Genomic DNA, 26,433 nt, shown 5'->3' on the forward strand with positions numbered 1-26,433 from the left:
TAGCGTCTTAGGTGCTATCACAGTGAAATATCAAATAATAAAATCAGTTGCAGAATGTAGGTTCAGACTTAGAGCTGGATTCTGCTCCCAAGAGTAATGGAGTCACTCCACTAATTGCTATGGCATGGCTGGATTTACTCCAGTGTAACAGATTGTTGAAGCAGGGCCTAAGTTCTGCTAAAGCACTTAAGCATATGCCTTGAAACCAATGGGATGTGCACACATACTGAAATGTTTTGCTCTGTCAAGGCTTTAGCCCTTAATTCCAAATACACTTTTGAGAACAAAAATTATACTGTACGAGAAGGTAACCGCTCCATGGAATTAAAAAAAAATTCTTAAAATGTCAGGAGTGCGAATGAAAGAAGTAACATTGGGCTCCTAAATCTATAAGCACAGGATGGTGATGAGCACAAGGTTAATGGGAGCTGTGGGATGCCAACGAGTATATGTTAATTATTGGTCAAAGAGGTGAGGGGTGGGGGCGGGAAGAGTCTGTTTTGTATCGTATTTTTAAAATGTATCAGAGAGTGCCAGGAGCAAAGGGTAGCTGTTCCTCTTTCTGAATGCATGTTTAAATCTGGATGAATAGGGCCCTACCAAATTCATGGCCATGAAAAATTACGTCCTGGACCGTGAAATCTGGTGTCTTCCCACCCTCCCCCACAGGTGAAATCTGGTCTTTTGTGTGCTTTTACCCTATGTTATACAGATTTCATAGGGGGGAGACCAGCCTTTCTCAAATTGGGGGTCCTGACCCAAAAGGGAGTTGCAGGGGGGTCACAAGGTTATTTTAGGGGGGTTGTGGTATGGCCACCCTCACTGCTGTGCTGACTTCAGAGCTGGGCGTCCGGAGAGCAGCGGCTGCAGGCTGGGAGCCCAGCTCTGAAGGCTGGGAGCCCAGCTGTGAAGGCAGAGCCTCGCCAGCAGCAGGGAAGAAGTAAGGATGGCACGGTATGGTATGGCCACCCTTACTTCTGTGCTGCTGGCCACAGAGCTGGGCGGCCAGACAACGGCGGCTGCTGACTGTTGGCCCAGCTCTGTGGGCAGCAGTGCAGAAGTCAGGGTCAATTACCATGCCGTGCCATCCTTCCTTCTGCCCTGCTGCTGGTGGTAACTCGGCATTCAGAGATGGACTCCAGGCCTGCAGCCACCGCTTTCCAGCTGCCCAGCTCTGAAGGCAGAGCAGCCGCCAGCAGCAGCACAGGATTGCAGTACGGCAACCCCCTCTACAATCACCTTGAGACCCCCCCACCCCATCCCCACCCACAACTCCTTTTTGGGTCAGGACCCTTACAATTACAACACCCTGACGTTTCAGATTTAAATAGCTGAAATCATGAAATTTATCCTATGATCATGAAATTGACCAAAATGGACTGTGAATTTGGTAGGGCCCTATGGATGAATGAATAAAGTTGGGCTCTTGCTTGAGTCTTTTGGCCTTTTAGGCTTGTCTTGGTCCTGCAAACGCTTTTAAGCCTGCGTGTAAATTGACTTGCGTGAGTAGTCCCATAAATGTGTGTAGGATTGGTTTGATAGGCCCTAATCCTGCAATCGCATCCATTAATGCAGAGCTCTGCACCTATACAGAGCCCTGTTGACTCCAGTGTGTGCCCACATGAGCATGGGGATTCACTTTAGTGGATCTGATTGTTGCAGGCTTGGGGGCCTAAATGTGACATGACAAGGGAGGAGGGAGGCAGCACAGGGTTGGTTTAAAGTCCTGTAGGTCAAATACAACTTCAGCTCTCCACCCCTCCTTTATCCACTACCCTTTTATCACAAGCAGGGTCTCATCCCCTGACATTTGGTGAAATGCCAAAATCCCCTTGTTAACCAAATGTGTTCAATATTCTCCATGATGCTAGGATAACCCAGGTTATGCTTTAGTGTTACTGCAGCTGCATGGAGACTGTGTCATCTACTTAAAAGCACAATCTCTCTCTCTTGGAAGTCCATACACAAAAGAAAACGTTGGTGTTTTGGGTTGTGTTCCTTCAGCTTCCCGCTTGTAAAAGTTGGCCAAAAGTTTATATTTTTCCATGTACAGGCTACTTTGTGCTTTTGTATGAAATCTTTACCGCTCATGTCATAACTTGCCTAAAGCAGAGAGTCTGAATGATAGAGCTTCCAGAAGATCTTGTTAATCTGTGACATCACGGTGGCTGATGTTTGGGCTAAGATGGGGGCACTGGGGTGTCCTGGGCCCTTATGTTGAATACAATTTTGGATCCTCCAGTGCAGCAAGTTGGCATTCGAATATGTGTAACAAAGATGAGAGGGAGGTAGAGATGGTTTCAGCTGATATTTGAAGTGCGATAGAGAGTTGGTGAGATGGAGGAGCTGCAAGGAAGAAGACTCTCTTGCATTAGCAGTAGCGAGAAGGTGCAAAGTGGGGAAGAGGGAGGGGAAGCAGAGGTAGCATTCACACCTTCATGTGTAGCTGCTCAGAGAGAAATGATAGTCCAGTAGTTAGGGCACTAGCTTAGGATTTGGGAGACTAGGGTTCAATTCCTTGGTCTATCACAAACTTCCCATGTGACCTTGGGCAAGTCACTCTAGGTGTGTCTACTCTGCAAAGCCAGGTGTGGCTGTAACTCAGGTTAGCCAGCTTGGGTTAAAAAAGCACTGAAGACACAGCAATTTGAGTTCAATCCCACCTGCTCTCTGGGCTTTAACTTGAGTGGTTAACCTGAATTAAAGGCAGGGTTGCTGTATCTTCACTGCTACTTTAACCAGAGTTAAGAACTCACTTTTTTTTTTTTTGCTATGTAGACCTACCTGTAAGTCTCTGACCCAGATCCACAAATGTATTTAGTCTCCTGGAAATTAGGAGCCTAAATACCTTTGCAGATCTTGGCCTCAGTTCCCCTTCTGTACAATGGGGTCATAGCATTTCCCGGGCATGAAGTAAGTTAGGATTGTGAAGTGCTCAGAGGCCTAGGGACAAATAAGGACCAGGGATAGCTGGTCTCATGTTATAATTGCTGAATAGTTTATAAAAGGTTAATCAATTACTGATATTTTAATAAATAGTTAATTGTTATAGTTTGCTATTGAGTCCAACTGGTCAGTAGCTTGGTTATAACCATTGCTGGCCCCTTCTGCTGGTGTACCTAAAACCATCCATAAAGCCTACTGCTCACATCTGTAACAGGTCGACAACACCTATTAACTCTTAACTAGCCGTTGGTAACTGGAACCTTTTAACTGAAGTGCGACAAAGTTTAGGTAGAAATTTGAGCCTGACGCACCAAATCATCTTTAGAAATAAATGTTGCTAATCTGGTTGGGTTTTAACCTAAATAGCCCCCAAGGGGTTTGGACCTTTCTCCTGGAGGCCCTAATGCAGGAAAGCACTCTGTAGTCAATGGGACTTAAGTTCTTGCTTCACTTTGAGCACGTTTAAGTGCTTTGCTGAATCAGGGCCTTGGGAGAGTACCTGCTCCGGATGACCTGTTGCCACAGCTGCAATCAGGGGATCCGCCATACTTTAAAAGAGGAGGGGCTAGGAATAGCGTGTTCTGTCTAAGGGGGTATGGAACATGCTACCTCCTAATCTATGACCCAAAATAGCCCTAGTCCATTGATCTTCAGGCCATGCTGGAAGGTGTGTCTATTTGCACATGCTGCTGCACAGAATGGAGTCTGAAGGTTAGTTCTGCAGAGGGAAGAGAGTTTTTGTGTTCTGCTGGCTGGCTGTCTAACTTGATTTTGTTTTTGTAATTTATGGCAGAGGCAGCTGGAGCCTTGATTAGATTTGCACAAAAGTAAAAAGAGGCTTTAAGTTATACATAATAAAAAGTAGGCCCCGATCCCGCCATGGCTCAGAATGGGCAGACCTATATGTTGCTCATGGCAGGATCAGGCTAGCAGGTGATCTAGTGTTAATGAATTGAAGATGTTATTCATTCTTAGAACCTGCCCCTGCTAAAACCTCCCCAAAACGCCCCTTGCTTTTACTGGCTACTGGAATTTCTTCAAGCTCACTCATCCTTTTATTAGTAATGCCATAGAGCTGTTTGGGAAATGGTAAATATTTTACGCAAACATTTTTTGAATGAAACAAACCAAAAAAATTGTGCGTGCGGTTGTTTGGGCTTTTTGTGTGTGTGTGGTTTGGGGCTTGTTTTTTGTTGATGATATTTTATGGGTAGAACTTTTTTACTAGTAAACCAAAACAGTCATTTTTCAAAATCAAAGAGAGTTCTGACTCTTGATTTTTTCCCTTGAAAAACCATAGAACTTTGAACAAAATGAAAGCTTCACGCACACACAAAAAGCCATTTTTTGGTTGCAAAAAGTTTCAGTGGGAAAAATTGCCAGTCAGCTTGAATATGCCACAGAGCCATGTAGATGCCTGGTTAGTTTTTGATGTTACTTGATATGTAATCTTATACGAGAAATTTGGAGAAAACTGAAAGATTTGGGTGCCCAGTTGGATGAACTCTTTTGGCAGTATTGAAAATTTCAGCCTTGGAACTTAAAGAAACTCTCTTACTTTTAGATTGGCTAGATTTCAAATGAATAGTTATGAGTAATTTCCAGGATCTTACAGTGTTGCCAATTGATAATTTTTATCTTTTTTTCTTTTTCTTTTTTTTTTTTTTTGTGATATTTGGTGTCTTTTTTTAATGTCACAGCTCCCTGGATGTGATTGTGTCAGAATCTCATCTTTGGTTTGAAGAAGAATTAAAAAAAAAAAGAAAAGAAAAAGAAAAGCATCTAGCCTCCATGGTGGTGGAGAAACGCTTGAAAACATGGTTCCTAAAGATTCAAAAACCTGAAGGTGAATAAAAAGCATTCCCAAATATATTATTTTTGAAAATCCCATGACTCCTATCAGACAATATTGTGTGATTTGGGGAAAGGGGGAACTCAGTCACATTTTTTGAATTCTTAGGGTTGACAGTACTGGTAGGGAACCCCTACCCCATATTCCCTGCCCATTCTTGTGATTTAATAACCACTTTTCCCTTTTATTTTTTCTTTCTCTTACATTGCTGTGGAAGACCCACCAAGCAAGGAAACTGACTCAACAAGTGCTGTCCTGTCTTCTCAAGAGAGCTACTGAAGACGCAAGAACTGCTGAGAGGGGAGCTACTTAAAGAAAAATGAGAGAGGTGGTTTATTTCTGTGTCTGGTTATTCACTATGGTGTGGGGCTTGGCATCTTTCTGTGCTTTGTTGTAGTTTTAAGTAGGTGTTAAAGTAGAGCGTAGCAGAATCAGTTGTAGCGTGTTCCATACGGCTGTTTCTGAACCCTGATTTTTCTTCTAAAGAATAAATACACTGGGAAGGAGGGGGTTCTCCCTCTCCTCTTTCCCCTCTATTGAATTAATCTCATAAGAACGGCCATATTGGGTCAGACCAAGGATCCATCTAGCCCAATGTCCTGTCTTCCGACAGTGGCCAGTGCCAGGTGCCCCAGAGGGAATGAACAGAACAGGGAATCATCAAGCGATCCATCCCCTGTCGCCCTTTCCCAGCTTCTGGCAAACAGAGGCTAGGGACGCCGTCCCTGCCCATCGTGGCTAATAGCCCTTGATGGATCCTATCCTCCATAAATTTATCCATTTCTTTTTTGAACCCTGTTAGTGTCTTGGCCTTCACAACATCCTCTGGCAAGGCGTTCCACAGGTTGATCTTTCTTGTTCTAACAACGCTAGGCCAAATATATGTTCCAACGTGGTTTTTTTTTTTTTTTAATGTTGGTTGTGCCCTTTTCACCGTTTGTTTTTTTATTTTAAAGGGGGCAAATACGAGGAAGTACAGGGATTGATTAGTGCTTATTACCTTCTTAGGACGCCAGAGGGAGCCAGGAACAGCGACTGGGTTGTCCGAGCACAGTGCATGGATATGAACATGCCTATTGTCTCCTTTCTAGATTGCAAAGCAACCCCCCCCCCGGGCACCCTGGGACCACGGGTGTGAGGCGGAGAGCGCATCAGCTGGGGCGTGACTCGAGTCCTGGGACCCGGAGCCTTTCCCCGGGTGAGTGGGCGCGGGAGAGCGGCAGCGGGAGGCGGGCGCGGCTTGCGGCGCGCGCGGGGGGGGAGGGGGGGGTTGCGCCGGGGCGCAGACGCAAGCGGCCTGCGCGGCGCGCGGGCGCATCTCCGCCCCGGGAGCTGCCGCCGCCGCCGCGCTGCTGTTGCGGGAGGGCCCGCTCGGGAAGCCCCGGGGCGAAGTGATTGGGCCGGGGCGAGGGGGGTGGGGTTATTGCTGCAGGAAGCCCGGCGGCGGCGGCCGGGGGGGGGACGCCCAGGCGGGCCGGGCCGGGCCGAGCCGAGCCGAGCTCCCAGCCGTGCAGCGCGCGGGGGGCCATGCGGCTCCTCTCGCCCTGGGGGAGGATCCTGGCCGGGAAGGGCCCCGGCTGGAGCCGCCGGTGGTGCAAGGTCCGTCCGGCTTCGCATTGCAGCGTGCGACTTCCCTGCCCGGGCCCGTTTCTCTCCGCTGCGCCTGGCTTTGGGGGCTAGCAGGGCCCGCTGGGGACTGGGCTCTGGGCTCTGGGGCAGGCCGGGAAGGTGACCCCGCCCCAGGGAGCTCCATGGGGCTAGGCCGAGCTGGCTGGGGTGTTTGTAGCTGCTTTTTGCCGCGGGGGGGTTGCCTGGGCCAGTGAACCGTGAGCGTGTTGTCCCCTTGGGAGGGTGCTCTGCATTGCAGAAGCCTGGTGCCCCCTATGGGACTGTGGGTATCTCAAGGGCACCACGAGGCTCCAGCAGAGCTGGGGGCCCACGGTGCTCGGAGCTGTACAGGCTGCCCCGGCCCTGCAGTCCCGTCTCACCCCCCTCCCAAAGCACTATATTTAGTCCTGCCATGAGTGTAGGGGACTGGACCAGATGACCTCTCGAGATCCTTTCCAGTTCTGTGATTCAGTGCACACCCTGCTCTCACCGCTAAACATTGTTCCTCCAACAGGAGCTGGGAGAGGAGCCCAGGAGTCCTGACTCCCAGTCCCCTCCAGCTCTACCCCCTCTATCTCATTTCCTTGCCAGAGCTGGGAAGAGAGAATCCGGGAGTCCTGACTCCAATGCCCAGCCTCTATCCACTAGACTCCACTCCCATTATGAACTTCCTCCGGTCCCTCTGTGGCTCTTTTCCAGACAGGCGCTCTCTTACCCCACCTCGCTGAGCGCCTCTGTTTGTACGAGAAGCTAAAGGCTGCCTACGACGAGCGATGTGCAGACCGGGCGCAGAAGGCAGGTGGGCCAATCCAGATCTCCCTGCCCGATGGCCAACAGGTGGAAGGAGAGTCCCTAAGAACCACGCCGTATCACGTGGCGTCACAAATCGGGTACTGGGTGCCATTGCACATTTTCTCCCTATGAACAGTTGTCTGCTTTCAAAACCCTTTAAATCCCTGGGTTTGCATTGAGTCCATCGCCCCTAGGGGTCCGGTTTGGCTACGCTCAGCTGGGCTCTGGGCACCTGACTCCCTCCTTTGAACCCCCCCCCACACCCCGAACGTTGTTCCTGTAACTCTCACCTGCTCCGTGTGGCTCTGTCCCACTCTAGTGATGGCTGGCCCACATGGAGCCTGCAACACGATGGCTAACGGAGCTGGGTCTTTGAGCTCCTGCTATAGAGGCGGTTCGTGCTTTTAAAACCAGAGGGCCCAGGTGAAAGGCGCTGCTGCCCATGGTCCGCCTGGGGCACAGCACGAGTGGTGGCCCATAAGCTGGGGGGCCTTCCCCCGGCTGGGGTGAGTGTGGAGCCTTTGCCCCAGCAGCCCTCATTAGGCGTGGGCAGAGCACCTCGCTGAGGAGGAGTGGCTCGACTAGAAGTGGGTTTGCCTGCTGTAGCTGGCGGGTGTCCAGGCTGCAGAGCCCGTCCTTGGAGCTGGTGCTAACCGGCTTCTTGGTGGCAGCCTAAGCAGAGAGGGTCCAGGTATGAATGGGTCTTGGAGACATGATCCCTCTAGCTCAGGGAAGGGGGTGCCAGGGGAGAACTCTCTGCGCAGTTACCCGTATTCACCCTGGGCTGTAATTGGGCTGGAGACCTGGCTCCAGGGTCCTTTCCCCAGCACTAAAAAGAAAAGGAGGACTTGTGGCACCTTAGAGATTAACAAATTTATTAGAGCATAAGCTTTCGTGAGCTACTGACTGGCCGGTCACGTGTCCTATATTGAAGTGTGTTCTGTTACCTCTCTCCTTCCCAGTCGGGGCCTGGCTGAGGGTGCGGTGGCTGCCAGGGTGAACGGGGCTCTGTACGACCTGGATCGCCCCCTGGAACGCAACGCCGCCTTGGAATTCTTGGGCTTTGATTCTCCAGAGGGGCAGGCGGTGAGTGATATCTGGCGCAGTGTTGTCCCCTTGGGACATAGCAGGAAGTCACCAGACAGACCTTGAAAAGTTGCTAAATGTAGCTGTTTAAGAGCTCAAAAGAGTCAAAAATGTCACTAAACAAAATTTCCAGGGAAGTCAACAGAGAATTAAATATACACACTCACGCGCGCATGCCCAGGCGAGTATAGTCACAAAATCATTCACAAGCAGCTCAATAATGTTAATAAAATCCATTCCGTGCTCTTCTTAGTACGTTCTGTTGGACACCAAGTCAATGTCATTACGTCTCAACCGAGCATGTCCTCGGAAGAAATCGCATTGCAGGGCTGCTTGGGCTGAGATCACTATAAGTGGCCGGTGAGGAAAAGAAGTTCGCGGAGGCTAATTAAATATGTCGCTAAAGCCAGGTGCCCTTTGGAGAGAGCAGCACATTAGCTGGGCTTGTTTTCACCCAAATGTTCTTTCTCGCTGCTCTGTAGTAAGTAGAACAGCCTGTGATGCAGGGTAAGAGGGCTAATGAAGCGGGCAGGGTGGGCGAGGCAGGTTAGCCAGCGAGGAGAGCCGCACGGATGGAAGGTGGGGTGGGATGAGACAGGGCCATGTGTCCCAATGGGGCAGCGGGCACTGTGCCTCCAGGGAGGAAGCCCTTACTACAGGATCAAAAGTGGAGTTAGCTTGATTTTGACTCCCCTTTACTCCTTCCCCTGGCTTGGCCTGGGGTTAGCTACCCAGCTGTTCTCAGAAATTGAACTCTGGGAGCAGGGGGAAGCTGACCTGGGCTGCAGTGGGGTGAGGATATTTTGCAGGTTTAGGTATGGCCCAGTACTTAATTTGTGATGAAAGAGGTGCCAGGGCTCAGCTGCCCTTAGTCCCGGCAAGCCCCTGCACAAATTAAGCACGGCTGGGGTTATGACCTGCCAAATGTGTCCGATTGGTAGGAAGGACCCTCTGCTTTGGGGCTAATGAATATTTCCCCTTTAATCATGTGTGTTGCGTTTATAAACCTATGCCACGATATCGCAACTGGGGGTGGGTGGGTTGGGTGTTTGTGGTTTTTTGTGTTTTTAATTACAACATTTTGATCCAGAGGGGAAGTGGAGGAGGATTTACAAACCCCAACCGTATGGACTTTGCTGTTTGTCTAATTGAGAGTCCAATTTCCACCCGTTCAAGGGGGCCTGCCTGCAATGGTAGAACCTCACCTGGTCCTGATTAAATGCTCTGCCCCTCTCCAAGCCTATTCAGCAGAGGGCTTAAGGTTTGTACGTGAGCTAGTGGCCCTCTGCTCTTTGGGAAGGGCGCTCTGTACACTGCAGCCCAGGTCGGTGAATTTCAGCCCAGCCTCGGCCTTTCTTGCCAGTCTGGATTTGTGCCAACAGGTTAGTGAAAGGGAGGACTCAGAGCTGGGGGAGGAGGGCATTCGCCTGAGCTGAGCTCGGCACTGCAGGGAGCCAAGGAAGTAGATTTAAAACCAAAAATCCACTAGCCGGACCCCTTCCCCCACCGCTCTCAGAGTTCAATTTCTGAGAACAGCTGGGTAGCTAACCCCAGGCCAAGCCAGGGGAAGGAGTAAAGGGGAGTCAAAATCAAGCTAACTCCACCTTTGATCCTGTAGTAAGGGCTTCCTCCCTGGAGGCACAGTGCCCGCTGCCCCATTGGGACACATGGCCCTGTCTCATCCCACCCCACCTTCCATCCGTGCGGCTCTCCTCGCTGGCTAACCTGCCTCGCCCGCCCTGCCCGCTTCATTAGCCATCTTACCCTCCATCACAGGCTGTGCTACCTACTACGGAGCGATGAGGAAGAATATTTGGGTGAAAACAAGCCCAGCTAATGTGCTGCTCTCTCCAAAGGGCGCCTGGCCCTAGCGACGTATTGAATTAGCCTCCACGAACTTCTTTTCCTCGCCTGCCAATTATAGTGGTCTCAGCCCAAGCGGCCCTGGAATGCGATTTCTTCCGAGGACACGCTCAGTTGAGACGTAATGACATTTGACTTGGTGTCCAGCAGAACGTACTAAGAGGAGCACGGAATGGATTTTATTAACACTGTCGAGCTGCTGGTGACTATACATGTTGGTGACGTCTTCCTCTGAATGTCCCTGTAATTGGCAGTAAAAGTTGCTCGATTTGTCACTGGTCACTTTGACACTTATTTTCTCACTAGGGAAACCAAAAAGTCGCTAAATCTAGTGACAAAGTAGCTAAGTTGGCATTCAGTTGTGGGGAAGGAGCCCTCTGGTGGTAGGAAAAGGGAGCCAGGACAGTGGATAATCTGGGCCGTTTCTGTGGCTTCTAGAATCTGTCCCTTTAGTGCCATGGTTCTCAACCTTTCCAGCCTACTGTACCCCTTTCAAGAATCTCCTTTGTCTTGCGTACCCCCAAGTTTCACCTCACCTAAAAACTATTTGCTTCCAAAATCAGACCGAAAAATACAAAAGTGTCACATCACACAGTTACTGACAAATTGCTGACTTTCATCATTGTTATCATGTAATTATAAAATAAAATCAATTGAAATATAAATACTGCCCTTCCATGTCAGTGCATAATATATAGAGTGGTATAAACAAGTCATTGTATCAGAGTAGCAGCCGTGTTAGTCTGTATTTGCAAAAAGAAAAGGAGGACTTGTGGCACCTTAGAGACTCACAAATTTATTTGAGCATGAGCTTTCATAAGCTTCACTTACGAAGTGAGCTGTAGCTCACAAAAGCTTATGCTCAGATAAATTTGTTAGTCTCTAAGGTGCCACAAGTCCTCCTTTAAGTCATTGTATGACATTTTAGCTTGTACTGACTTGGCTAGGGCTTTTTATGTAGCCTGTTGTAAAACTAGGCAAATATCAAGATGAGTTGATGTAGCCCCTGAAAGACCTCTGCGTACCCCCAGGGGTACATGTCCCCCTGGTTGAGAACTACTGCTTTAATGCACCTGCTGGAGTGTAGGGGTCACCAAGGAAGCGGGGTTTAATCAGTGTTCTTTTTAACTGTCCTTTGCAAAAGCATCTCTCCTGACTATGCTCTAAAATAGTGGTTCCCAAACTTGGTTTGCAGCTTGTTCAGGGCAAGCTCCTGGCAGGCCGCGAGACGCTTTGTTTACCTGCCGCGTCCACAGGTTCGACCGCTCGCAGCTCCCAGTGGCTGCGGTTTGCCGTTCCCGACCAATGGGAGCTGCGGGAAGCAGTGGCTCAGGTGGGCCACCATCTTACACTCTTAATCCTCTGCAATTGCAATGCATGTCATTGAGATGCTGGACTAGCCAGTGGCTCCTGCACTTGGGTGTCTGACTGGCACAAACTGCACTGGCAAAAGCACAGATGCAAAAGGCTGAAAAATTAGCCACTCAAGTTTTGGTTGACAGGAGTCGGCCAGCCCAGGGACAAGGGCAAGGAATTAGGCAGAGAGGAAAAGCAAATAGTGGCTAAAGCTAGCCAAAAGGGAGAAGGAACAGCGTGTATAATGAGTATAATAGTCCCTAGCTCTCAAAATGCTTTACAAATGTGAGCAGTATCTTGTTCCCAATTTTACAGATGGGGAAACCGAGGCACAGAGCAACTGAAGTGACTTTCCCAATATTACACAGCAGTAGAGGTGGGAATAGAGCCCACGAGACTTCAGTCTGCAGTCTAGTGCTCTATCCACTAGATAACACTGCCTCCTGGGAACAGGCAGGCCCCCTAAAGACAGCTAACGAGGGACGTGGGCTCCCTCTCTGAACAAGCAGGCACCCCATATGTGAGAGGCTGCAGGGTGTCTCCATTAAGCCAGTGCTCTGAGTCGTCACTGGAGCTGGGATCCCAATGGGCCGGAGCCATGAGGAGTGCGGCAGGCCTTCCACGTGACCCCAGGTCTCTTTCCTCCCCAGGTTTTCTGGCACTCCAGTGCCCACGTCCTTGGAGCAGCAGCAGAGCGAGTCTACGGAGCCCTGCTGTGTCACGGGCCCAGCACAGGAAGTGGCTTCTTTTATGACATGTATCTGGCTGGCCGGTAAGAGGGGCCGGGGAAGCCTAGCTGGGCATCCCAGCAGAAGGCCTGTTGGCATCCGGATAGCGTCATATTGTATTTTCATTAAGACACAGTTAAGAATCATCCAGTTGGGTCACTGTAGATACATACTCAGGATTTCTATATTTTAAAACTGAACTGTTTCCAGAGCTAAAACAGGATTTTAGATCAGTCATTTGTAAATGCAAGTTCAATTTTTAAATTTGTTTTTAATCTTTCCATCTTTAATACCTTGAACTGGAGTGTGTTTTCGTTTGTGCTGGAGAAATATAAAATGCACTGTATAAATAGGTTTCAGAGTAGCAGCCGTGTTAGTCTGTATTCGCAAAAAGAAAAGGAGGACTTGTGGCACCTTAGAGACTAACCAATTTATTAGAGCATAAGCTTTCGTGAGCTACAGCTCACTTCCTCAGATGCATATCGTGGAAACTGCAGCAGGCTTTATATATACACAGAGAATATGAAACAATACCTATTCCCACCCCACTGTCCTGCTGGTAATAGCTTATCTAAAGTGATTTCCAGCACAAATCCAGGTTTTCTCACCCTCCACCCCCCCACACAAATTCACTCTCCTGCTGGTGATAGCCCATCCAAAGTGACAACTCTTTACACAATGTGCATGACAATCAAGCTGGGCTATTTCCTGCATAAATCCAGGTTCTCACATCCCCCCCACCCCCATACACACACAAACTCACTATCCTGCTGGTAATAGCTCATCCAAACTGACCACTCTTCAAGTTAAAATCCAAGTTAAACCAGAACATCTGGGGGGGGGGGGTAGGAAAAAACAAGAGGAAACAGGCTACCTTGCATAATGACTTAGCCACTCCAAGTCTCTATTTAAGCCTAAATTAATAGTATCCAATTTGCAAATGAATTCCAATTCAGCAGTTTCTCGCTGGAGTCTGGATTTGAAGTTTTTTTGTTTTAAGATAGCGACCTTCATGTCTGTGATCGCGTGACCAGAGAGATTGAAGTGTTCTCCGACTGGTTTATGAATGTTACAATTCTTGACATCTGATTTGTGTCCATTTATTCTTTTACGTAGAGACTGTCCAGTTTGACCAATGTACATGGCAGAGGGGCATTGCTGGCACATGAGGGCATATATCACATTGGTGGATGTGCAGGTGAATGAGCCTCTGATAGTGTGGCTGATGTTATTAGGCCCTGTGATGGTGTCCCCTGAATAGATATGTGGGCACAGTTGGCAACGGGCTTTGTTGCAAGGATAAGTTCCTGGGTTAGTGGTTCTGTTGTGTGGTATGTGGTTGTTGGTGAGTATTTGCTTCAGGTTGCGGGGCTGTCTGTAGGCAAGGACTGGCCTGTCTCCCAAGATTTGTGAGAGTGTTGGGTCATCCTTTAGGATAGGTTGTAGATCCTTAATAATGCGTTGGAGGGGTTTTAGTTGGGGGCTGAAGGTGACGGCTAGTGGCGTTCTGTTATTTTCTTTGTTAGGCCTGTCCTGTAGTAGGTAACTTCTGGGAACTCTTCTGGCTCTATCAATCTGTTTCTTTACTTCTGCAGGTGGGTATTGTAGTTGTAAGAAAGCTTGACAGAGATCTTGTAGGTGTTTGTCTCTGTCTGAGGGGTTGGAGCAAATGCGGTTGTATCGCAGAGCTTGGCTGTAGACGATGGATCGTGTGGTGTGGTCAGGGTGAAAGCTGGAGGCATGCAGGTAGGAATAGCGGTCAGTAGGTTTCCGGTATAGGGTGGTGTTTATGTGACCATTGTTTATTAGCACTGTAGTGTCCAGGAAGTGGATCTCTTGTGTGGACTGGACCAGGCTGAGGTTGGTGGTGGGATGGAAATTGTTGAAATCATGGTGGAATTCCTCAAGGGCTTCTTTTCCATGGGTCCAGATGATGAAGATGTCATCAATATAGCGCAAGTAGAGATGGGGCTTTAGGGGACGAGAGCTGAGGAAGCGTTGTTCTAAATCAGCCATAAAAATGTTGGCATACTGTGGGGCCATGCGGGTACCCATAGCAGTGCCGCTGATCTGAAGGTATACATTGTCCCCAAATGTGAAGTAGTTATGGGTAAGGACAAAGTCACAAAGTTCAGCCACCAGGTTAGCCGTGACATTATCGGGGATAGTGTTCTTGACGGCTTGTAGTCCATCTTTGTGTGGAATGTTGGTGTAGAGGGCTTCTACATCCATAGTGGCCAGGATGGTGTTATCAGGAAGATCACCGATGGATTGTAGTTTCCTCAGGAAGTCAGTGGTGTCTCGAAGGTAGCTGGGAGTGCTGGTAGCGTAGGGCCTGAGGAGGGAGTCTACATAGCCAGACAATCCTGCTGTCAGGGTGCCAATGCCTGAGATGATGGGGCGCCCAGGATTTCCAGGTTTATGGATCTTGGGTAGTAGATAGAATATCCCAGGTCGGGGTTCCAGGGGTGTGTCTGTGCGGATTTGATCTTGTGCTTTTTCAGGAAGTTTCTTGAGCAAATGCTGTAGTTGCTTTTGGTAACTCTCAGTGGGATCAGGGGGTAATGGCTTACTGAGTAACTTAATAGGAAAAGAAAGCACACTACCATTGGAAAAAGGTGATAACATTTGTATCTGCTGGAAATATACTTTAAGGTGTCTTAGAGCTGATAGGAAACAAACAAAAGGAAGTATTTCTTCATGCAACACACAGTCAATCTGTGGAACTCATTGTCGGGGGATGCTGCGAATGTCCAAACTTGAATACTTCCATTGCCCCTATCACCACACAGCCATGAATGGATTTAGCCTAGGAGGCAGGGAAGTATTAGCCCCATTTTGAAGGTGGGATCTAGGGCACCCAGAGGTGAAGTGACTTTCCCGAGGCTAAGCACGGAGTCTGTGGCAGAGCAGAGAATCAAACCCAGAACACCTGAGCCCCAGGCCTGTGCCTTAACCACTAGGCAGTCCTTCCTACCCTGAGGAGGGGGAACCTCCTCTGCTGCTTTGAGTGAGGGAGTGGGGGCAGGAGCTAGATAGTCACCAAGAGGGGGGAGCAGAGAGAGGGGGAGTGGGGGCAGGGCCTTGGGGGAGTGGAGGCAGGGCCATGTGGGGCCCCCACTGACAAAAACCAAAAGTCAGCACCCATGATCTCACCTCATCCATTCCCTCCCGTAGCAGGGGCCTCTGGTGCACCTGCCCCTTCTGTTCTCTCCCTGTGACGCAGCTGAGTCTCCTGTGGACTGAAACGCTTGAGCTTGGTTCAGGGGCGTGCGGGTGGGTTCTCTGGCTGGTGCCGGGCCGATCAGATGAGGTGATCTGAGTAGAGATGGAAAGTATTAAACGGTTAACGGACGAGTACTAGTCTTACCATTAATATATTGCAGTTCACGTTTAAAACAGATTGGCTAAATCAGGTGCTGCCTGGCTGCCCCCACCTCCAGCGGCTGCTGCTCTGGGCAGCAGGTACCTGGGGGAGGTGGTGGTGGTGGTCGCTGCTGGGACGCGTGCCAGGCAGCACATCCCCAGCCAGGCAAGGGGGAGCCGCAGCCGGGATGCTCCTGCCCTAGTCGAGTCTGCTCCAGTTGCTGATGGGCCCCCAAATCCCTGCTGCCTTCCCTGCGCTCGGCAGCGGCTGCTGCCCACAGTGGGCTCATTGCACTGGGCACTGCAGACCAAAGTGGGGTGGGAAGCGTGAGACCGGGCAGAAGAGCCTGCTGCATGTGCCCCCCCCCCCCCCCCCCGCCTGCCCCCTCTTCGTCTGCCCTGGCTCCTGGGATCTCACACGCACACACCACGTGCGTGCAACCAGGCTTCTCCGGTTTCAGACGGTGCTGCGCCCCCTTCTGCTGGCTGAACTGGTTAACGATTAAACGGTTAACCAATATCATTTAAATAGTTTAAACGGGTACTTTTTTTAAACAATATTTACATCCCTAGATCTAATGGTCCCATCTGGCCTTAAACTCTATGACACTGAGTTGCAGTTGTCACGTGGGCTTGTTTGTTTTCCCTTCCACTAGGTGGCATTCTGGGATAAACTAGCATGAAATGCTCCACACCACGAGGCTGCATCTGCAGCACCTGCCTCTGCTTCCCTGGAGCCCCCGGCCGTTATGCCAATGTCTGGCCTTTGCCAAGCTTTGTCCCTGGGTCCTTTCCTGCAGCAGTTAGTGTTGACTTGGCAATGCATGGGGAATGGGTGCAAACATGGGGGTGAAGACGCATTGCTAAGGACGCTCGCTCAGGCTGGCCACCTGCCGGGATCTGCAGTCCCGGCTCAATTCTTCTGTAACCGGGGCTTTAAAAATGTCTCGTGCTCTCTGCAGAACCGTGCTGGGTAGCGAGCTCCCAGCCTTGGAGGAGGCATGCAAGTCCATCGTCCGAGAGAAGCATCCCTTCGAGAGGCTGGAAGTGTCCCGAGAGGACCTACTGGAGCTATTTAAGGTGGACAGATGTGTTTGTATATTTCATTGCTCTCAGAAACCCCCTCCCTCCAGGGCCTCAGGATCAGTTTCAGGGCAGAAGTGGGAGTAACACAGAACCCTGGGGCCAAGTAAACAGTTGTGCAAATAATGTCACTGACTAGGTCCTGCAGGAGTCCCAGCAGCCCCTGTGAGAAGTGATGGGAGCCTCCTATCACTTGGGACTAGACAATCCTTGAGGGGGCCATTTAGGGATCTGGGGCAAAAATTGGGGATTGGTCCTGCTTTGAGCAGGGGGTTGGACTAGATGATCTGCTGAGATCCCTTCCAACCCTGAGATTCTATGATTCATACTTCCACAAAGCCCTGGTGAATGCCTGGTCAGGAAGGTGCCGTCCTTAGTCCCCTGGGATAGGTCTTTCGCCTCTGGGGTACACAGGGAGGCTTGCTTGGTTTCCAGAGCTGCCCTATGAGCTGGCCAGGGGCTAATAACCTGCCTTTCTACTGCCTGCACCCACTCAGCTTAGAGTACGTCTGTCATCTTCCCCAGCCTTCTCAATCCAGCCAGCCCCGCCCTCTTTCAAGAGCTGGTGTTATCTGTATATCTAACCTGTCTGGAACTGCAGTGTCTGAGCACCTCACCATCTTCTCTACCCAGGGCAATGCTATCCCCATTTTACTGGAGGGGAAACTGAGGCACAGAGACTAAGGCCTAGATTTTTAACGGTATTTGGGCACTGAAATCATTGGAAATCATTGAAATCAACCGGAGTTAGGAGCCAAAAAGACCTTTAAAATCTGGCCACAAGTGACTTGCCTGAGGTCACCCAGGGAGTCTGTGGCAGAGGAAGTGATCCCGAGTTCCAGGCTAGCACTCTAACCACTGGGCCATCCTGCCTCTAACTCCCATGTCTAGCACCGCATGCCTGCCTGGCACGGCACGTAGTGAGTGAAGAGTCAGTCTCTGTCCTCAGGAGCGTGCTGGCTGCATTGATGGGCCCAGCAGCTTGCTGGGGGGAGATGGTGGGAGGGATGTGCATGCTAGAATTGTGGGCTTCTGTAAGTGGCATTTAGATTGGAAGCATTTTGGGGCAGGTGCTGTCTGATAGTCTCTCTGTACAGTGCCTGGTGCGAGAGGGCCCCATTCTTGTTTGGCCCTTGGGCACTGTCATAACAAACATGAATAGCAACGGCTCAGAGTAGATGAGCTGCTAGTTATCTGTGGGCTGTATCGTGATCGCTGGCCCTACACTCTCCTCTTTTCCTTTCCCCAGTACAACAAGTTTAAGCTGCAGGTGATTGAGGCGAAAGTGACGTCACCGGCTGCTACGGTGTACAGGTGAGCAAGGGCCCCGCAGTCCGTGCGACTGCCCCGACGCACCCAGGAGTGGTGGGCAGGGCAAGATCTGTGACCCCTGTTCCTCCAGACTCGCAGCCCTGGGGCGAAAGTGCCCTGTCCCCCAGGCCGTGCCCCAGTGGTCAGGAAAAAGTGTGTCTCTGTCTGAATCCTACTTCAGACACACAACTGGCCATGCTGTGTCCCCGCTGATTACACGACGGTCACAGTCAGGCTTTCGTGCACGGAACTCTTTACACTGATTTCCGGTGGTGGGTTTCGAACGAGCTGCCCTGCAGCAGTATTTCCACCGTGGCGCTAGCCAGGATTGTTTTGTCACGTTCACCTACTGTCCTTGGCCACCAGCAGTGATTGTCCAACATAACTTAACAAACCAATTTCCAACCCCCCCGAAAAGGGGAGATGGCGCTTGTCGGGTGCCCCTCGGCCCCCCAGCTCCATTGAACACTTACTTTTCCCCTGCTGCATCTGTGACCCTTCGCAGCTCCACCCTCTTTAAGCACGGCCACGCCCTGATGCTTCTCTGAAGTTGAGTTGTGGTCAGGCCCTGATCTATGTGCCTCTCTCAACCCGGTGGCACCGTGACTTCCTGGTACCCACTGCGTGGCTGGGAAAAACTCACCGCTGGCTGCTACAGGCGTTCCCGTGAAAGGCAGGGGGCAGGGCCAGGGGGGACCGTCACTGCTGGAAAGTGAGAGTGTTGCGGGGGCTTGGGCCCCGCCTCTGTGGGCTGGGCTGTGGGTCCGGGTGCTATGATGGGAGGGAGTGTGACTGAATGGGCACGAAGTGCTAAGGGCCTAATCCTGCCCTCGTGCCCGATTGCACAGCTGGGTGGGAGCGGTAGATGTGAATCCACTCGCAGACGTTGGCCCAGGTTCTGATCCTGCACCCATGGGGGTGACGCACGAGTGCCTTTCATGTGAGCCAGTTGCATTGTAGGAGTGCCTAAGAGCCCAAGTCACGGACCATGACCCCGTTGCGCTAGGTGCTGTACAAGTGGAGCTAACACACTAGGTCATCGGCCCCTTCTGACCACTTGGGGCGTCCTCTGACTTCCCCCTCTGCTCTCTCATTCCAGCCCAGCATTTCTCACCCCACCCCTAGACCTCTGTCTGTGCTCTGAACCCCTATCTCCTTTCCTTTCCCCAGGTGCGGGGGGTTAATCGACCTTTGCCGAGGTCCCCACATCAGGCACACGGGGAAGATCCGAGCGCTGAAGATCCTGAAGGTCAGTGCTAACCCCAGCCAAGCTCAGCTGCTGGCACCAGTGGGAGAGAGCGTGGTGTGCTGGGGGTATCACTCTGCCCCTGGGCAAGCTGCATGAATTTAGGGTAGTCAGTGCCTCTGTTTTCCCCCAGCTGTAAAAATCCCAGCAGGAGGGTGGAGCCCTTTGATATGAAATGCCTGATATGATCTTGCTTTGCACTGAACACTAGCTGTGTTTTGTCAGAGGATCTTCAAGTGCTTTAGAAAAGGAGTAAGTACCATCCCTGTTCTACAGGTGGGGAAATCGAGGCACAGAGCAGGGACGTAGCTACCCAAGGTCGCCCAGTGAGTCCGTTTCAGGTTCTCTTCCTGACTCTGGCACCTGGTGTTTTATACCAAGCCCATCACCATAGCGCCTAACCCAGGAGTCCTGACTCCCAGCCCTAACCACTGGACCATGCTGTTCCAAGAGAAGCATAAGCTTTTGCTTTTCTGTTGGAGGGGTAGGCAGTAGAACGGTGTGTTGATCCCAGATTACCCTGTCCCAGCCAGTGTGGAGCTCAGCCCTCTCTTCCTTCAACGCCTTCCTGTGGTGTTAGCTCTCTTTCCCACTTCTCAACAGAGCTCCTCCGCCTTCTGGAAAGGAGACCCCACTCTGGAGTCTCTGCAGCGGGTGTACGGGATCTCCTTCCCCAGCCCCGTACGGCTGGAGGAGTGGGAGCAGCTCCAGGAGGAGGCAGCTAGCCGGGACCACCGGAGGATTGGCAAGGTAGGAGCCGGCGTGATCACCCACGGGCAGGGTCATTGCAGCAACGTCTGTGTCTGTACAGCCCAACCCGCTGGCTTAACTGTCCCCAGTTCTGAACAGGGAAGGGATAAAGGGCATGGAAGCGTTGGAGACGAAGGCCTGGAGCCATCAGTACCTGCCCTGCTGATTGGAGGCCCCTTGGGTAGGAGAGGTGCCCTGCAAGACGCAGCTCTCTTCGGAGCTTGGGCATGGGCAAGCCGTTGTCTTCCGTTGCCGTGCCACATCTCTCCTGCCTTAACAAAGTCCGCGTCTCTGTCTCCATCGTATGGGTCCCAGAAGAGGCTTCTGAACCTGCTGCTGTTTCCAGCTGCCGGGCTTAGCCCTTAGGACCCTGGGTCCAGCCCCCATGTAGGGGGTCATCGTGCGTAGACACTCTGTCTCCTCGGAGCGGCGTCCAGGGGACATTCTCTTATTTCCTCCCCAGGAGCAGGAATTGTTTTTCTTCCATGAGCTGAGTCCTGGAAGCTGCTTTTTCCTGCCTAGAGGAACTCACATCTACAACACCCTGATAGACTTCATCAAGGTACGGGCAGCCGTCGCGTCGGGGTTCGCTTGGTCACGCCTCGGCGCAGGGGTTGGACGTGGTGACTTTGCGAGGTCCCTTCCAGCCCTGCATTTCTGTGGTGCTGTGATTCCTTCGCCGTGTGATGTCCTGTAGATCTTCCTGTCCCAAACACCTCAGTGCAGCTGTGACCATTAGCCCAGGCTCTGGGAGCAGACTCACACCACCAGGTCCCAACACAGTCGTCGTATGTGATGCTCCAGCACTGGCTCCCTGATCAGCACGACCAGAGGTGTTTTAACCTGGCTCTGCTATGGATTTCCTTGGGGAGAGGGAGGAGTGCATGGCCCGAGCCACACGGGTCAGGGAACTGTGCTAGGCCAGGAGCATGGCTGCCCCTACCTAGCTGGGTGAGGTTGGGTCTCCAGTTCGCAGTGAGGTAGGTTCATACGTTATCTTGGAGGCGTCTGTCTCTGGGTCCCAGTCGCATAGGCTTCCTAGGGGGTGTCCACACCCTGCTCCCATCTGGAAAAAACATGCTGGAAAAAAACATTGGGCCTGTCTGTCGTAGGTCCTTGGCTAGCACCAGCGCTGTAGTGTCTGAGCACTGTAGACCAGTTAATGTATTTATCGTCATCCATCCCTGTGGGGCAGGGCAGTGCTATTATTCCATTGTACAGATGGGGAAACTGAGGCACAGAGAGGCTAAGTGCCTTGTCTGTGGCCACACCGGGGGTTGGTGGCAGAGCAGGAATTGAACCCCAGGTTTCCCATTTCCAAGGCTGGTGCCCTAACCCCTGGGCCACCCTTCCTCTCCTCCCCTACCTAACCACAAAGAAAAAGTGGGGGACATGGCTCCCAATAAAACTATGAGCAAACTCCGCTCCCCAGTGGGGAACCCGTGGGATACAGACAGGTGCATAGACATCCCCTCACAGGACACACCAGCTCCTGGTGTGAGCGACACGTTGTTCCCAAGAGGCTGTGCAATCTAGCCCATTGGACTGGGGCTGTGAGCAGAAGCCACAAGTTCCTGGGGGACTCGTTGTAGGTAAGGCTAAGCTCCTACACCCTAGATGTTCCCAGGACGCTCTTCTCCTGCATACACAGAACCGAGTCTTTTAGGGTATCCTCGAGGTTGTTCGTAGCTTATGGGGACGGGGTGGAAAGTCAGGCCATTTCCGCATGGAGACTTTCTAGCTGGATCTTTGCTTGTATCCCGCTGTGCTATGAATTATCCAGTGAGTGCAACAGCTCGCTCTCCGGGAGCACAAAAAATGTCTGGTGCTTCTTTGGGAAATGTTCCTGGACTGGAGATATGTAGGGCAGCTCCCTGGGCTTCTGTGCTTGTGCTGATCTGGCATTACAACATAGGGCAAGAATCAAGATCGATGCTTTTTCCTCGGGCTGCCGTACAGCCATTGCGTAGGTGGACTACTGTGATCTAGGACGCTGACTGTGAGTCAACAAAAATGGGGGGGGGGTGTGTGCACACAAGCAATTGAAGCTGCAACAGTTCTTACCTTACTGTAACTGTGGTACTTGGAGATGTGTTGTCCATATGTACTCCACGATCCTTCCCCACTACTACGGAGTCTGCTTTCAGATGGATTCTGTATTAGCAAAGGATACCTAAGCGGTGGTTGAGGTTCCCCCCATGTCCTCAGTTGGAACCATGAGGACATTTGGGCTCCAGGCACAGCCCCCAAAAGACACTGCTGGCTGAACAAATCTGAACTGGAGTGGACTGGGTATATGTGTACCAAGGGTGGAATGTGTGTCTGTCTATTTATATGTCTGTCTATCTGTGTGTCTCTCTCGCTCGCTCGCTCTCTCTTTCTCTATATACATACACACACCCCAAAGAACCAAAGTAAGTAATCATTTATTGTAATCCCACTTCTCCCACCATCATTCTCTGTGACTCTTAGACAAGTCATTTCTACTTCTCTACCTTAGTTTCCCCCGGGAAAGGAGGATGGGGCTGTGAGTGAGGGCTGTGCTTGGAAGATGTGAAGCCCTGTGTCGTTGCTAAGGAGCATTCTCACTGTAAAGGGCCCAGTGTGTCTCAGGTCTGTGTTTTCTGCCCCCACTGCAGAGCGAGTATCGGAAACGTGGGTTCTCGGAGGTGGTCACCCCTAACGTCTATAATGCCAAACTGTGGGAGCTGTCTGGCCACTGGCAGCACTACAGTGACCACATGTTCTGCTTCCCGGTCGAGAACGAGACCTTCGCCCTCAAGCCAATGAACTGCCCTGGTCACTGGTGAGCGAGGCACCCAAGGTCTGCTGCAGGCTGGCTGTTCGACTGTTCCCAGCTCTGGAAGGGGAGTGGAGTCTAGTGGGTAGAGCGGGGGGGGTGCTGGGAGTCAGGACTCCTGGGTTCTATTCCCAACTCGGGGAGGGGAGTAGGGTCTACTGGGTAGAGCGGGGCTGACTGGGGATTGTCCTGGGTTTTTGCTTAGCACTGTAAAATAGTTGCCTATGGTTAAAATCTCAGGCACAAAATCATAACGCAATTCGGATGGGAGTGGGAGGTGATGATACTTCTTAAAAACATGTATTTCAAATAAATCTGCAGCCTGCTAGCCCTGGGGTCTAGACCAGAGATCCACTTTGGAGTCACACTGATGCCCAAGAGCCCCTGTTCAGTGTGGGCAGCACCAGGAGGGACCCCTCAAGCAGCTCTGTCTCCATAGCACGTGTAGGCCTTGGCCTCTTCATCCAGACTGCCACGGAGGTGTCCAGTGGTGGTGTCCCGTGTATCCCTGGCAGCTCTCTCCCCTCTGAGGCCCCTGACTGGCTGCTGGGCGGGAGGGACCCTCTTCCCACTGAGGTCCTGGCTCTCCTGCCAGAGAAGCAGCTGCAGGGGCTGGATCGAGGGCAGTTCAGCAGCTCCCTTCCCTGTTAGAGTCCTCAGTGCACTTCTCAGCGGGGCTGGGGCGGGCTCTGATTTCCCTCCTTCCGTCATTCTGCCCCACCAGCCTTATGTTCGCTCACCGGCCCCGCTCCTGGCGGGAGCTGCCCCTCCGCCTGGCCGACTTCGGGGTGCTGCACCGGAACGAGTCCTCGGGGACCCTGACCGGCCTGACCCGGGTGCGGCGTTTCCAGCAGGACGACGCTCACATCTTCTGCACCCTGGGCCAGGTGAGTGTGTGGAGCCAGGTACCCCAAGGGGTGGGGGGGGTGGCGGGCGATAATTATCAAACCATCCTTCCCTACACGCTCCCATCTCCTTGGGGATGGGCGCTGCCCTCCGTCCCGTCCCGTCCTGCCAAGCTCCTTGTGTGGTGTGTTCCTTTCCCAGCTGGAAGGCGAGATCGGCGGATGCCTGGATTTCCTGCAGGCCGTGTACTCTGTCTTCGGCTTCTCCTTCCGCTTCTACCTTTCCACGCGCCCGGAAGGGTTCATGGGGGACGCTCACATGTGGGAGCAGGCTGAGCAGGTGGGAAACACGACCCCCTTTCCAGTGAACGCAGCATGTGTTTAGCACTGCCCTGTGCACCTCCCACACCCTGAGACATGGGTGTCCCATGCTGAGCGGGGTCAATCGCTGTCCACCCCTTGCTCGGGGTTTTAGAGCCCAAGTGTCCTGGTGAAATTCCAGCCTGCATTCTGGCGCTCTGAACTAAGTGCTAAGCAGAAGGACGGTCTTGTGGTTAAGACTCTGGACTGGGGTTCAGGAGACCTGGGCTCAATTCCCAGCTCTGCGACTGACTTTCCCTTGTGACCTTGGGCAAGTTATGTCATCTCTGTGTGCCTCAGTTTCCCCTTTGTCTGTAAAATGGGGATAACAGCACTTCCTTTGCCTGCCTGGGCTATTTGCATTCTAAATAGAGACTCTCTTGCTCTGGGTCAGCATCGCACCTGGCACGGTGGGGGCCCTGGCTTGGCTAGGCATCTGGCATGACGGGGCCCATATCTCAGCCAGGGCCTGTGCTATGCCCGGCGCAGCAGGGGCCCTGATTTCAGTTGGAATCCATAAGCGCTGCTGTAATAAATGGCTTTGCCCGTGGTGTTTGCTTCCCCTCCCCAGGTTGCTGATGCACCGTGGTGGCTGATGTGGTTGGGTCTGAGTGATTTTCTGTGGCACAGAGCAGCACTTGGGGGAGTTGCCTGGCACAGACCCTTGTGGTTGGGTCCGCATGCCACCTCTCGTAGTGCAGCAGCATTGAATAGACCCGTCTGCTACAGCATCATCCACCGAGGCAGGGTCCACTTACCGTGCAGAAGATGCTGCTCATGTGGCGGTCACAGCTGGTTGGCAGGGTAGATGCTGGTGGCTTCTTGTCTCCTGCTGTGACTTTCAATATTGAATCAACCCTGTGACTAGCTGGCACTGACCATGTATCCAGGAGTGACCTGGGGCAAAAGGCATCTACTGATCTGACGCCTTTGTCTTCCAGCAACTGGAGAAAAGCCTCAATGATTTTGGGCAGCCTTGGGAGCTCAGTCCAGGCGACGGAGCATTTTATGGGCCAAAGGTTAGTGATTGTTCGATCCACCGTCCGTGGTTGGAGCCAGGACTCCTGGGTCCCGAGCCTGTCACCAACTTGCTTTGCCTTCTTGGGCGAGTTATGTCCCTCCTTTCTGCCTCAATTTCCCCACTTACAGCACGAGAGTAATGATTTGGATGTGAAGAGCAGGAGGGGCCATTTTGATTCTCTAGTCTGACTTCCTGCCTAGCACAGGCCAGAGAACTCGCCCAGTGATTCCTGCATCAACCCCAACGCTTGTGGTTGAGCGAAAGCATTGGTGATCCTTGCCCTCCGTTGTGAGGCACAGAGATCTGGGGATGGAAAGCACTGGGACTAGCTCGGCACAATTGTTTTATGAAGCTGCACAAGTGTCTTAAAACAGACTGGCTCTAATTTTGATTAATTTACAAAACAGCTCAAATTAGTAGAAGCTAATGGAGGGCCTGGAATTGGACCCTATCTTGTTTATGCGTATCCCCTCCCACCCAAAGTTTTAAAGGATCAGCAAATTGTGTGGGATTTAATCAGGGATGACTAAGGGCTTGGTACTGCAAAATACTGACACATGTGAGTAACTTTACTCATGCGATTGGTGTGATTAACTTGTGAGCTGTCCGGGTAACTCACCTGTGCAGGAATCTATTGGGCCCTTGGGCTGGGTCTACTCACGGGAGTAGTTATCTATGGAATGTGCAAGGAGCTGCAGGATTGGGCCCCATGAATCTTTGCAAACATGGCTCTCGAATGTCTAGTGTCGCAGGGTACAGGTGTGCTAACAAATGGTCAGCCATGTGATCGGTGTTTCCTGGGACTTAATCGGCAGCTGGAGCGGAGGCTGTAGCCCGGGGTTTTTGTCTAGGCTTATCCCTGCTGGTCAGGAAAGTCTGTCCGGTCCCCCCCCTCCCAGATCATTGCTGCGGCTATAGCCATAAATAGCATGGAGGGGATAAAGTGTAATGACCTTTGTCCCGCACTGATAAGCGGAGTTGTATCGCCATGGAGACAGGGTTCTGTTTAAAGTGCTGTCCCCACTATGCAAGGTTCCTTGAGGAACCAAAACTCTGAATCTGTTGGGAAATGGGTGACTCACCCACGTCCACGTGCTGTTTCAGATCGACATTCAGATCAAGGACGCCCTGGGCCGATACCATCAATGTGCCACCATTCAGCTGGACTTCCAAATGCCCATGCGGTTCGACCTGACGTACATCAGGTATAGCAAGATCTATGGGATGCTTGTCTATACAAACAGTTCGTGTGCAGCATGCTGGTGTGTAAACCTACCCGGTGCTAGCCTGCTGCTCGCTAGCCGTCCGTGTATATGGTGCCGCCGTGCACTAAAAAGTTTTAGTGCGCTTTGACCTACCCGCCTTTCCAAGCAGGGCATGTCAAAGCACAGTAGGAAACTTGTCGTGCACAGTAGTGGGG

General features: G+C 51.6%; 2 protein-coding genes across 2 annotated transcripts in view; one reads left to right on the forward strand and one right to left on the reverse strand.

The window, feature by feature from the left end:
• The first annotated feature begins 6,237 nt into the window (after window positions 1-6,237).
• Window positions 6,238-26,433, forward strand: part of TARS2 (threonyl-tRNA synthetase 2, mitochondrial) — a 29,356-nt gene continuing 9,160 nt past the window's right edge. Inside the window, exons 1-14 of the mRNA XM_084613323.1 lie at window positions 6,238-6,397; window positions 7,106-7,296; window positions 8,161-8,284; window positions 12,154-12,275; window positions 16,560-16,677; window positions 17,930-17,994; window positions 19,162-19,240; window positions 19,841-19,987; window positions 20,451-20,549; window positions 22,627-22,793; window positions 23,512-23,674; window positions 23,835-23,972; window positions 24,934-25,011; window positions 26,118-26,218. Coding sequence (XP_084469449.1) covers window positions 6,326-6,397; window positions 7,106-7,296; window positions 8,161-8,284; window positions 12,154-12,275; window positions 16,560-16,677; window positions 17,930-17,994; window positions 19,162-19,240; window positions 19,841-19,987; window positions 20,451-20,549; window positions 22,627-22,793; window positions 23,512-23,674; window positions 23,835-23,972; window positions 24,934-25,011; window positions 26,118-26,218 — 1,664 coding nt within the window. The 5' untranslated portion in view covers window positions 6,238-6,325. The remainder of the gene's footprint in view (window positions 6,398-7,105; window positions 7,297-8,160; window positions 8,285-12,153; window positions 12,276-16,559; window positions 16,678-17,929; window positions 17,995-19,161; window positions 19,241-19,840; window positions 19,988-20,450; window positions 20,550-22,626; window positions 22,794-23,511; window positions 23,675-23,834; window positions 23,973-24,933; window positions 25,012-26,117; window positions 26,219-26,433) is intronic.
• On the reverse strand, window positions 12,296-16,191 carry LOC311512288 (uncharacterized protein; the record flags this gene model as incomplete). Its single annotated transcript, XM_084613428.1, has 3 exons — window positions 15,388-16,191; window positions 13,625-14,811; window positions 12,296-12,320 (listed from the first exon to the last, which is right to left on the reverse strand). Exons 1-3 carry the CDS (start codon window positions 15,394-15,396, stop codon window positions 12,296-12,298), a joined length of 1,221 nt encoding a protein of 406 aa, XP_084469554.1. The 5' UTR covers window positions 15,397-16,191.

The sequence above is a fragment of the Lepidochelys olivacea genome (genome assembly GCF_965140295.1).
Source record: "Lepidochelys olivacea isolate rLepOli2 genome assembly, chromosome: 24".
NCBI classification, from domain to species: Eukaryota; Metazoa; Chordata; order Testudines; family Cheloniidae; genus Lepidochelys; species Lepidochelys olivacea.